Source organism: Temnothorax curvispinosus, unplaced genomic scaffold, assembly GCF_003070985.1.
Source record: "Temnothorax curvispinosus isolate PA1 unplaced genomic scaffold, ASM307098v1 QBEX01015926.1, whole genome shotgun sequence".
Classification (NCBI taxonomy): Eukaryota; Metazoa; Arthropoda; class Insecta; order Hymenoptera; family Formicidae; genus Temnothorax; species Temnothorax curvispinosus.
Window position 1 is genome coordinate 106465 of NW_020225706.1, and position 12114 is coordinate 118578.

Below are 12114 nucleotides of genomic sequence, written 5' to 3' on the forward strand. Positions count from 1 at the left end.
CACCATTTTTTTTCGTTGACATTCGCAATCCTTTATCATTGGCGCGGGACCGTCGACGTGCGTTTGCTGCCACGGTTGATTGTAATGTTCGTAACAGCAACGATATGTCTGAACCTCCAAATCCGCCCTTATATGTTCCGGAAGCTTGTCCCACACGTAGTGGACGTGATCGCCGCACGTTTGCAGCAGAACGGCTTTCGGCACAAATTGCAGCTGTCCGGCGCTCAAGTCGCGAATATCGGAAGGTCTTGACAGTAGAACGAACATTTTTGCTACTGAACGATTCGCGGTCCCCCCGCCTATAAATAGGCGTTCGAGTCAGCTAGAAAGTCGGCAGTGTGGAAAAAAATGAGATTTGTGCGACCACCGTTGGCGATTCGCGTGACGAACTGCGACGACAGATCGCGGTTGATGGGAGGCAACGCGGAAAAGCGCAGATACGGTGCGATGCTGCCGGATTGGATTACCGGATACTATACGCGCGATCATTTGCGGCCCTTCGATTTGCGGTAAAACCAACGTTCTGATTAGCTTGCTGGAAAGTCCGCACGGTGTACGTTTCGAAAACGTGTACGTGTACTCGAAATCGCTGCAACAACTAAAATATCAATATCTGGCTATCGATATCTCTTATTGACATCGATCGACGAAATCTACTTTACGTTCTCCAATAACAGTGACGTCATTCCATCGAGCGACGCGCGTCCAAACTCGATCTTCGTCTTCGATGACGTAGCGTGCGATAAGCAAGACGCTGTGAGAGAGTATTTCTCAATGGGCAGGCACTCGAGCGTCGACTCCTTCTATCTCTGTCAGACGTACGCAAGAATACCTAAACATCTGATACGTGACAACGCGAATCTGCTGATCCTGTTCAAACAGGATGGTACCAATTTGAAACACGTGTACAACGATCACGTGAAAACCGACATGTCGTACGATGAATTTTGCGCGTTGTGCCACGATTGTTGGCAACAAAAGTATGGATTCGTAGTGATAGACAAGGACAGCGCGCTTTTGAACGGTCGATATAGAAAAGGATTAACGTGTTCGCGATACCGTAAAAGCGATCAGTCGTTGCCGATACCTCGTCGGAGGTGAAACGTTAGCGTTACAAAAAGAGATCGACACTCTGCTTTTTTTTCCGCGATGGCTGCGATCGACGGGAGCGAGAATATTCGCGAACGCGAGAAGGTCGTGAAGGAGATTGCGAAGACGAGTAATTCGAATCGCAAGAAATTTCGCGCTTTGAAGACCGGTAAGATCGAGGACATTGAGTTGGACACGCACTTTAAACCTCTCATCGGGCCGTTGAAAAAGATCGTTGACAACTCGAGCTTGATTGCGGTGAAAAAAGAGGAGCCGACGGAGAGCGACGCTAACGCGAAAATCGAACCGCTATCCGTTCAACAGCGCGGGGAGGAGGAAGAGGATGCTACACCGAAGAAAAAGAAAAAACGATTAGACTCCTGGTCGGATCTGTCATCGACACCGTGTAAATCTGATCAATCAAAACGATCGATAGTAATACCGATAACCTCTACTCCGATAACCTAACCTCTACACCGATAACCTCTACAACGACGCGGACCGTGCAACGTACAAGTCCCGAATTTCTTGGAACCGCGAATGTTTTCGAAACTACGGACGACTCGATCGGGACGACCGTTCATAATTGGTTGCAAACGTCGGAGGGTCGAAAATGGTTTATAGAATCGATGGAAGATCACTTGGGTCCACTGAGCCGAATTTACATCGCAGAGGTTTTGGGCGCCATTCTAACAATAGACATAGTGTACGGCGTTTATCTCGGCAATAATGAATTGATGCTCAGTAATAAACGTTTTGACGTGGACAAAGCGGATAACATTTATGTCGATGGCGTACGATACGCCGGCACACCCGGTATTTATGAGTTGATCTTCAAGAAAATACCCAATGACAAGCTCTACACGGAGGACGATAAGATTAAGTACAGGAGCATACTGTTGGCAACAAGTGCTCATAAATTCAAACACGATCTTCACGAGTGAGTAAAGGGCAACGTGGGAAGTATCAATATGTAATCTCACCATTGATGTCGACCGGATCCAAGAAGAAAAAATCCGGAAAGGGATTATTCGCGCCTCGCGCGATGGCGCTAACCGACAATAAGATCGACTACGTGCACTGAAATGACCCCAACGAGCTGGTGGATCGTCTGCAATTGCTCGACGCTTCGCGTCAAGCTGGCAACAATGCCCACGACAACGAGATCATGTCGATCATCGAGGAACTTCGCGAAGCCGGGCTTATTATAAATTAAACGGTGCGACGACGATCCGTTCAATCAGCGTCGAAATGCCGATCAACAAATTTGGATTGTTCGAACACAGCGGAGACGCGACGAATGCCATTTCGTATCATCGGTGGAGCGGATTAATGAGAAATTTCGTGCGCAATAACGCTCTGTGTCGCGCCGCCACGGACTTTGACGCAAGGTCGCGCAAGATTCGTCGCGTAGCGCAACCTGAGACTGACGGTGACGCGGTTAACAAACTATACATTGATCAATTCTTTAAAATGTTGAACAATCAACGAAAAGAATCAGACGAGAAGCTGACTGCGTTCGAGAAAGATCTGCAAGCGTTACGAACTGCGATAAACAAGCTTCGACGTGCGAATATCGTTGAATCAGACGCGACAACGAACAACAATGGACAAACGGTTCAGCAGAAACGACTATCGAAAAGCGGCGAGTGAAGAGAAGCAACGGTTCATTAACGACGGCGAGGAACAGCAACGAACGATTCGAGAACGGTTGTCGGACGGCTGTCTAATGGTTCAAAAACGGTTGTCGGACGGTTATCGAACGGTTCAAAAACAGCTCAGAAACGATTACGAGCGGTTTAGAAACAGCTGCGAACTATGCGGAGACAGGAAAGGCTACAAACGGCTAAAGAACGTCGACGACGAACGACAACGAACGATTCAGGAACGATTGTCGAACGGCTGTCGAACGATTCACGAATGGTTCAGAAGCGGTTACGAACTGTTCAGAAGCGGTTATGAACTGTTCAGAAACTGCTACGAACGATGCACTAGAAGCAGAAACGGCGACAACGAAACATGAGACCGTTAAAATCGACCGATGCGGATAAAAATATCGAAAAGCGACGGTTGGTGGACGAATTGCACGCACCGGCGAGAAGAAATTTTCCCCGCAGACACGTCATAGTACGAGGGTACGACGACCTGTGGCAGGCTGACATCGTCAAGATGCGTCCGTACTCGCGTTTCAACGGAGGCTACCACTACATACTCATCGTTATCAATGTGTTGAGCAAGTACGCGTGGGCCGTGCCGCTCAAAGGTAAAGGCGACAGCGAGACAACCGACGCTATCGCTGAGATAATTCAACGCAGCGGGAGGTGCCCTAGTAATCTACAAACCGACATGGGGAAGGAATTTTACAACACCGACGTGCAACGTCTCGTGAGAAAACACGACATCAATCATTATTCCACGTATTCGGTGTTGAAGGCGTCGGTCATCGAGCGATTCAATTGTACGTTAAAGAGCAACATGTGGAAGATGTTTACGCTTAACGGAAATTACAAGTGGGTCGACGCGTTGCCGCGACTCGTGTCGGATTACAACGCGCGCAAGCATCGAAGCATCGGCATGCGACCCGTCGACGTTACCCCCGCGAAAGCCAAAAGACTCTTGGCTACGGTGTACAGCGCGATAAAAATCGCGGGTCCGGCAAAATTCAAAGTGGGTGACTTGGTGCGCGTTAGCAAATACAAAACAATTTTCGAGAAGGGCTACACACCGAATTGGACCACCGAGGTGTTTACGATCGTTAAAGTGCAGCGTACCAATCCTGCAACCTATCTACTCGAGGACTATCGCGGAAAATCCGTCGCCGGGGCGTTCTACGAGCACGAGTTGCATCGCGCGACTTATCCGGACGTGTATCTCGTGGAGAAAGTACTGCGCAAGAGCAGGTGATGAGGTTTACGTTAAATGGCTGGGATCCGATGGATCGCACAACTCATGGATACACAAGGACAATGTTATTTAATTTGTGCAAACTGTATTTTTATTCTTAACATAAAAAAATGCAATATGTAATACATGTAAAATGTTTAAAATAATGTGAAATACATATAAAGTACGTAAAAAATATGAAATATACACATGTGTAATATCTTTATTAATATTTTTTCCAATACTGTAATATAATACTCACAATACGTTACGTTATACATACATATACTAATGCATACGTTATACTATTACATACATGCATACATACATACATACGTTACAAAGGTATTCGGTAATGTCCCCACGGTAACGTATCGGTCGAATTTGGTATAACGTATCGCTTATCGTCGTATGGACTCAGAGCGATTTTTGTTTCGGACACGGTGTACACCTCGTGCAACTTCAATCGTATACAGGATTGCCGTCGCGTCATTTCAATTTCGTCTCGCAGACATCTCGTGTAATCGTCGAACGTTATAGTACGCGCTACGACGTTGCTCTTGACACCTTTCGCTTTTTTACAGTCTTTTTTACCATCCACTCTCAACGCGTACATTTTCGCCCTGAGTCCGACGAATTCGGTCATGATCGCACCGTTATTCTCGTCCTTCATCAAGCCCGGCACTTTTTTGTTCTCGAGCGTTATACCGTACGCGTTGTCGATCGCGTAATTGCTCGTGTCAAATCTAGCGATATCGCGTTTCACGTTTTCGTACACATCCTCGCACTTGATGTGGTATATAAGGCTGTCCGTATCGGTGTACATAATTCTACACATGTCGTCATACAGGGGAGACATGTACTCGTGATGAAATTCGTACAAACAGACTTTCGATACGTCGAGAATGCACATGCCGACGTAAATAGGTTTGTCAACTTTGAGTTTTTGCAGTTTAACGGCTATCAGATTTTCCGAAAACACGCTCCTGCTGTGAAAATTTGGTTTCGAGATCAGTGCCTCCGCGTTGTATCGTCCGTCCCACTTTGTCAGTAATTTTACGTCGACGTGATTTCGAACGTTCTCCATCGTTTTCCCGAAATCCGCGCTATTCATCAATTTATATAAATTTTTCTCAAAATTGTTCTTGGCCAGTGTTCTAAATTTCGTATTGAGCTCGATGTAAGTGCGGAGCCACGTAGATTGAGCGAATTGCAATACGCGATGTATCTTTATGACGCAAAGGCCATGGCGCGTGCACTGCTGTAGGTTGCGATAATGGATGACGTAACGCTTCTTATCGTACAGCGTGGCGAGAAGTTTGTCCTGCCGTTTGCCGGGCGGTTTATCGCGCGGCGGACAGAACGGTAGGTCAGCGTGCGCGTCGTGTATATTCTGCGGATACTCTAGATTGACTTCGAGAATATAACCCGTGGGTGAATCCGAACCGATCGCGCTAAAGTCGAAATTCTAAACGTCTTTCACCCATCGAAAATCTGCGTAGGGCAGTGGCTGACACATCGCCCAGCCGTACAAGTTGTTTACATCGAAATACATCAGGTATGAGGATGGTTTCGATGAATCGTACGACTGCATGTACTTGTTGTTGGCCCGCGCGTATTTGTTTGAACATTGACTCAGACCACCGCGTATACCGCGTTCGATGAACATAACCATGTCAATGTCGGTGAGCAGTTCGAAATTTACGTGAGTATGTTTCAACATGGCGTCCCATGTGAAACCTGGCAAAGTGTAGTAGTACGCGGGATCGAGCCCGTAACTCGCTACACAACTGTCGCGGAAATTTTCAAAAACGTCGGCCAATAACAAGACATCGAGCTTTAGATACAGATCGCTGTATTCGCCCAAGGTTCGAACGGAGAACCGTCGCCAGACGTTCGCGCGCTCGTAATCGCTCTCCGATACGGTGTCACCGGTCAAGAAACTGTAAAACGATTCGCGCGGTGGTAAACACGTGTCCTCCAGCTTGTCCACACAATCCACGTATTCGTACGGAAATATGCCTTTTCGCGTCAAAAAATCAAAATCCTCGGTCGATAATTGTGAAAATTGAGAACGTACAATTTTTAATTTATCTCTGCATAGAAAAAATGCTAATTTATCGAGGCTGCTACTAAAAAATTTATACGAATCGATAAACCGTAATTTTATGTCGCTTCGCTCTGATTTTTTTGCGGTATCTTTAACGTGTTTCGTGAACGAAATGTATTTTTCTTTTGTGATTGGAAGTAACTCTACGTGTCCTTCGCACGCTGTAGCTATTTCCGTGATAATAAAATGCGCGTTGTAACCCAATAAATTATGAAAAATTATTGAAATGTAATGCGAATCTGTGTAATTTAGATTACAGTTGGAATGCGCGGGACCTCTATAACGACCGGTCAGATGACAAATATATGAGCTAGTTTACACCGTGCGTTTAGGCCGCGACCTATACCTTATATTCAACCCAAACACGATAGGTCGCGACGATGTAAACAGTTGCGACCTCGCTTGGGTCAGGTCTCTTTTTCGCGTGCCCTAACCTAAATTAGGCCACATGATGTAACGCGTGTAAACGCAGGTGACCTAAAGTGCAGAAAGTGTACCCATAGATACTGGTAGATGGCTTCAACAAACACAGCAAATAGACACGATCAACACGATACAAAGTACAAAGTGTACAAACGATATTGGTTATGTATAAGTCCGTAAACCTTTCAATCTTCTTCAACAGATGGCATTCAGATGAGGACTAAATTTTTACCTATATTCGACCCAAAAGTATCATAGGTCTACATGATGTAAACGTTTTGTTTAGAAGCCTATTTTAGGTCAGGGCATAGGTCAGGTCGCGATTAGGTCGCACGGTGTAAACTAGGCCACTGATTGCGTACTCGCACGTCGTCTGGCTCGAACGGTTTTTCGCAAATGTGGCAATGCGTCGCGCTGTAAAATATCTCCCGCTCGTCTTGCGTTAATTCTGTCATGCGAACATTACCGGATAAGATAGTCTTTACGTCGTGTGCTAAACATCTTAGTTCCTCGGCGAACCACGCGACGCAATCCTTATCGCGACGAAACCGATACGCGGATAACGAGTCGTCGTACGAGCACCGCACGTAATATCCTATGCTAAATATCCAATGATGTTGAGACGTGTATGTGGATGTTGTCGAATCCGCATCCGTCTTCTCGAGGGTACATTCCAGGTCGGCGTACACGACGAACGGAACTCGTTTCTTCCTGCTGTGATTTTTGAAACTCAGCCACTTGTCGTTCTCGCTCGGTAGTCGGATGGCACAGTTGTCTATCTCTCGGCAGTCTACTCCGTGGGCTTCCAATTTCTCGCTCAATCTAAAATAATGTAAACAACTGCAAAAGAAAAACACATTTTTTTTAATTTCTTATATTAAAAATATTTTATAATTTTATTAAAAAAGAGTATAGGTACTCACCGATCGCAAAAGTATTTCCGACCATCATGCCTGCTCAATTGCGAGCTAACGAGACGCGATAGATTTTTTATCCACGCGAAATGTCCCACGTTGTCGTCTCGCGGATCCTGCATGTACAGCAAATTGACGTGCTTTTCTCTCTTCAGATCGGTAAGCCGTATCGGGAGAACGTTTGGCGTCTTCTCTCCCTTGATGGCATACACATTGATGGATATATCGTTGAGTCGTTCAAACTTTATAATCTGTTTCAAAGTCATTGGAAACTCAATGCCTTGTAAATTTAATACTGTTGTGTAATGTCGGTACGAGGATTCCCGTTCTGAATTTCTTTCGGCTGGATATAAAGCGGCCACCACTGACCACGCGAAACACGCATTGTCCATCGAATGCACGTTGATCACCGCTTTTTTCGATTAAATTTTCTCAGGTAAATTGATGTAACATCCCGCGTGCAAAGGATTGTATTTGTTCACGTTCACAGTCAAATTGAGTATACGCGACAACGCCCACCCGCTGTCATGTTCCTGAAACTCTTCAAGACGCAATAAAGTAGGCTCGATAACGTGTCGCTCGTACCACTCGCGCAGATCGGACGCACGAAAAAGTTCACAGTTTCCCGTGCTGACACTTTTGTTCGCACGTTTGTCACCCGTCACAAACTCGCCGTTGAACACAGTGTTTATCTTTACACTTGCGTGTCTTTGCATGACGTTCCGCACACGATCGAGCACGATGACTTCAGCGTCTTCGAGAAATTTTTGCGGTTTGATGTAATTGATATTTATCACCGCACCAGTCAATACACGGCTTTCAAACGCGGCATCGATCTCTCGCCAAACGAGTCTTTCCGCGTTATCGTCATTACTAGTGCCCGCGTACTCACCACCAATATGTACGAATTGTCTCTGTAATAGAGTCTTCGCACCTTCGAGTCGCGCGATTTTTGCCACTAAAGATTGTCTGTTTACGCGGATCTCATCTGTGATTGAGAGCCGCGGACGTTTGGAACGACAGTCTTCTTCGAGCTGCTTAATAAATTCCTCGCATCGCCGTGTCCATGCAAAATATTCGTCCAAGGAAGCGATTTGGTCGGATCGTTCCAACAGGTCCGTTTTATCGAGATGTTCCATGTTTTTTTTTATTTTTTTGTTCATTGTTACGAAAAAATGTTTTTTTTATACCGCCCACTTGACACAAAAACCTTCACTCTCGAATATGTACGTTCGCGTCGCGAAAATTAGCCGAAGACTGATCCGCAAGATGTGGATCCATAATCATCTTGGCGACAATGGATGCTATGCATTTGTATAATTATCGTTAGACATATTTTGTTTATACATTCCAGCAGCCGGACATCGGCGCTCGCTTTTTGTAATATGCCGCGCCATAACCGAATACCGCCTGCGACGGTTAAATCGTAATTGGCAGCGGCTCTTCCTAGAAAAAACATGAAGAGGACTCCGCAACGGTTAAATCGTCGCCGGTGACAAATTTTATCAATTGTTTACCTCGACTATTTTATCTTTAAACCGTTGTCGGACCATCGGCGCTCGCTTTTGTAGTGTGAGACGCCGTAACCGAATGATGGCTCGCATGTTCTAGAAGGGTGAGATCATTGCAGAGTCAAGTGTTTAACTCGCTATTTTGTTTATATTTGCCGATAAAATTCCAGCAGCCGAACGGCGCCCGTGCCGCCCGTTAGCCTTTGTAATACCCCCGCGCCGGGAACGCAGACCCCCCCCCCCCCCCCCCCCCCCCCCCAACCCCGCGCCCCCCCCCCCCCCCCCGCGGACCACCCTCGGCGTAGAACGCGGACACCCCTCCCCCTCGGCGGTACTCCTTGTCAACGATATGTTTATCAATATTTAATAAACAACATGTCCCGACACGCTCGCCGACCCCCCCCCCCCCAGAACCCTTTGCTGGGAACGCAGGTCCCCCCCAACACCCCCTTGCCCGCGGTACCCCTCCCCGCCCCTTACTCCCCTCAAATCCCCGAGTTAGAACTGTCAAAACACCTCCTACTCGGTGCGACGTGTCATATAACGAATAATAAAAGTTTTTTTTCATTATTCACAGAGAGAGTGTCCGACGTGTCATTGGCGGACGAAAAACGAGCAAAGATGACGGGTTTCGGCGACGGAATAGTCATAGGTGTAAATGACAATGACAAGCCCGTGAAAATAACCTTGAAGGATGTCTTGTATGTTCCTGAGTTCGAGGGAGGACTTTTTGCGGTGAGTCGAATGGCAGAAAAAGGATTCTCTATAAATTTTGATGAATTTGACTGCAGGATCCAGAACGCGGCTGGAAATGTAATAGCTGTTGGCGAAAGACTCGGAAATTTATACCGACTGAAGATATCGAACCAGTCCCTGAAAGCTGTCGGTAATCATCACGAACGTGTCAGCATACGTGGCATCGGAGATTTGGACACCGGGATCCGGAAGTGATTCGAGCGATAGCTGCGAAAAACTTGGCGAGCGGATTTAACGTTACTGATTGTGGTAACCGTATCGTTTGCAAATGTTGCCTCAAGGGCAAGCTTGCTCGTATGCCTTTTTCCAAGTCGGCAGATCGAAGAACAAAATAGCCATTGGAATTAATCCACACCAATCTCTGTGGACCGATGTCAACTACCACGTTTGAAGGTAATAAATATTTCATAACCATGATCGACGATTACAGTCGTTTTACAGTCGTATATTTGCTGAAAGAGAAGTCTGAAGCAGCAAGTAAAGTGAAGCATTACGTTCGTTGGACGGAGAACTTGTTCGGACGCAAACCTACTATTATTCGATCCGATGGCAGCGGTGAAGACATCGTCGATATAGTATGTGTCTTACTAATTATATTGAGAACATTGTTCACAGATTTGGTATGAGCGATGTGAATCCGTCAAAGATTCCGATGGATCCAGGCTATACTGTGGCGAACGGAGAGAGCAAATTGCTGCAGGACATGACGCTGTATAGAAGTCTGGTGGGAGCGCTACTCTACGTGGCAGTCAATGCTCGGCCGGATGTTGCTGTTAGCATCGGATTATTAGGCAGAAAGGTCAGCGCACCTACAAAGATGGATTGGATGGCAGCAAAAAGAGTCATCCGTTATATATAAAGACTACAAGCTACGATTTGGACCTGGAGATGGTTGGAAGCTGGTGGGGTACTCTCTGACTCGGATTGGGGTGGAGATCGAATCAGCGGACGTTCAACTACAGGATATATTTTCTTCTATGGAGGTGGACCCATTGCATGGATGAGCAAAAGGCAAACTTGCGAGGCTTTATTTTACAACGCCCTGGCTGTGACATGTTAGGAGGCTATCTGGTTGCGGCGTTTATTTGCGGATTTGGACGAGCCACCTGATGAACCCACAACGATCAACGAAGACAACCAAAACTGTTTGAGTTTCGTAAAAGTGGAAAGAGCCAGTGGACGCGTGAAACATATTGACACGAAAGAACACTTCATTAGGGAGCTTTGTCACCGGAACCAGGTGAAATTACTATACTGTCCTACTATTGAGATGCTAGCTGATGGACTGACTAATGCCCGGTTTCTTCACCGTCGGATAACTTTATCCTTAGGATAAACTCACTCTTCATCTCTTTCTAACCTAACTCTTAGAAAGAGATGAAGAGTGAATTTAACCTAAGGATAAAGTTATCCAACAGTGAAGAAACCGGGCATAAGCTGTTGGGAGCATCAAATTGGAAACACTCGTAAACAAGATTGGACTATCAGCTTGACGACGTACCGCGGTCATTAAGGAGGAATGTTGGGAGATTTATAATGACCGCCCTATAACTTCAAGTTGCACCTACAAGTGGCGCTGTTTCTTCCGCACTAGAGGCAGTGCTGACACCTTTACATTCATTTTAGTTACCGCTAACTGAGGGCGCTATCGTATCTTTTCTGTTGTAATAGTAACTAACGTTTTCTCCTCTCTTCACTTCCGTCCTTGATCTCGCCCGTGACACATTGTAAACGTGCTCGCAATAAAGTCTTTCATATTGTACAACATATTATACCGTTTCTCGGGAACTATCCTAACTCGTACCTCGTGCTAAATACCTGTCACATCACTGCCCAACAGGCGCGACAACCGGGTGATCTTGGGCGAATTCGGGTCAAGCCCGAGGGCTGTTTTGTGCTCGCGCCAGGGGCGTTTGCTGTCGCGACAGCGCCCCACCGTAACGACTTTACCTTAATCCTAAACAACGATCACTTCGCGATTTTATATCCATGTGCCTGATAAACATAAAAAAGCAACATGAGCAACATACCTCTGGGGTCATTTAGCTTCAGTCTCCCCTACATAAGTTTATGTTTTACATTCTTCATTCGTTTTATATATGTACATACATTTTTGTTTCGCCACATTATAATGTTTTCTGTGTCGCAGCCGTTAGCTACACAACTTTTCAACAAACTGGAAATGGAAGTCCTCGCTAATTCTATCTTTATAAATTGCAATAAATTTGTCTTTGTTCACTTTAAACATCTGGATTTGTTTCTGGATCTGCTCTCGAATCCAGTAGTGTATTGACAAGCTAGCCCAAACGTTAAAAAGAAAAGATCGTATAAATTATAAATATATCAGTTTTTATTTTTATTAATTTAAATTTTTTTAAAAAAATAAGTGCTGAATATAATCACGTAATATACTTACTTTTTTACATTC

General features: G+C 45.7%; 1 protein-coding gene across 2 annotated transcripts; it reads right to left on the bottom strand.

The window, feature by feature from the left end:
* Positions 1-4297: 4297 nt before the first annotated feature.
* Positions 4298-8459, bottom strand: LOC112466153. 2 transcript variants are annotated; one of them, XM_025034086.1, is made up of 2 exons: positions 7429-8459; positions 4298-7345 (listed from the first exon to the last, which is right to left on the bottom strand). In XM_025034086.1, the coding sequence occupies exons 1-2, from the start codon at positions 7809-7811 to the stop codon at positions 6829-6831; spliced, it is 900 nt and encodes a 299-aa protein (XP_024889854.1). In that variant the 5' UTR covers positions 7812-8459; the 3' UTR covers positions 4298-6828. Both variants share the same exon structure in this region, with proteins under 2 accessions (XP_024889854.1, XP_024889855.1).
* Between the last annotated feature and the right edge of the window lie 3655 nt (positions 8460-12114).

Excerpts from the sequence above, each read along its gene's own strand:
- LOC112466153 (XM_025034086.1), bottom strand. The coding sequence starts at position 7,811 with ATGGACAATGCGTGTTTCGCGTGGTCAGTGGTGGCCGCTTTATATCCA. Across the intron at positions 7,346-7,428 it reads CGGAAATACTTTTGCGATCG|TTGTTTACATTATTTTAGAT; the intron begins GTGAGTACCTAT and ends TTTCTTTTGCAG.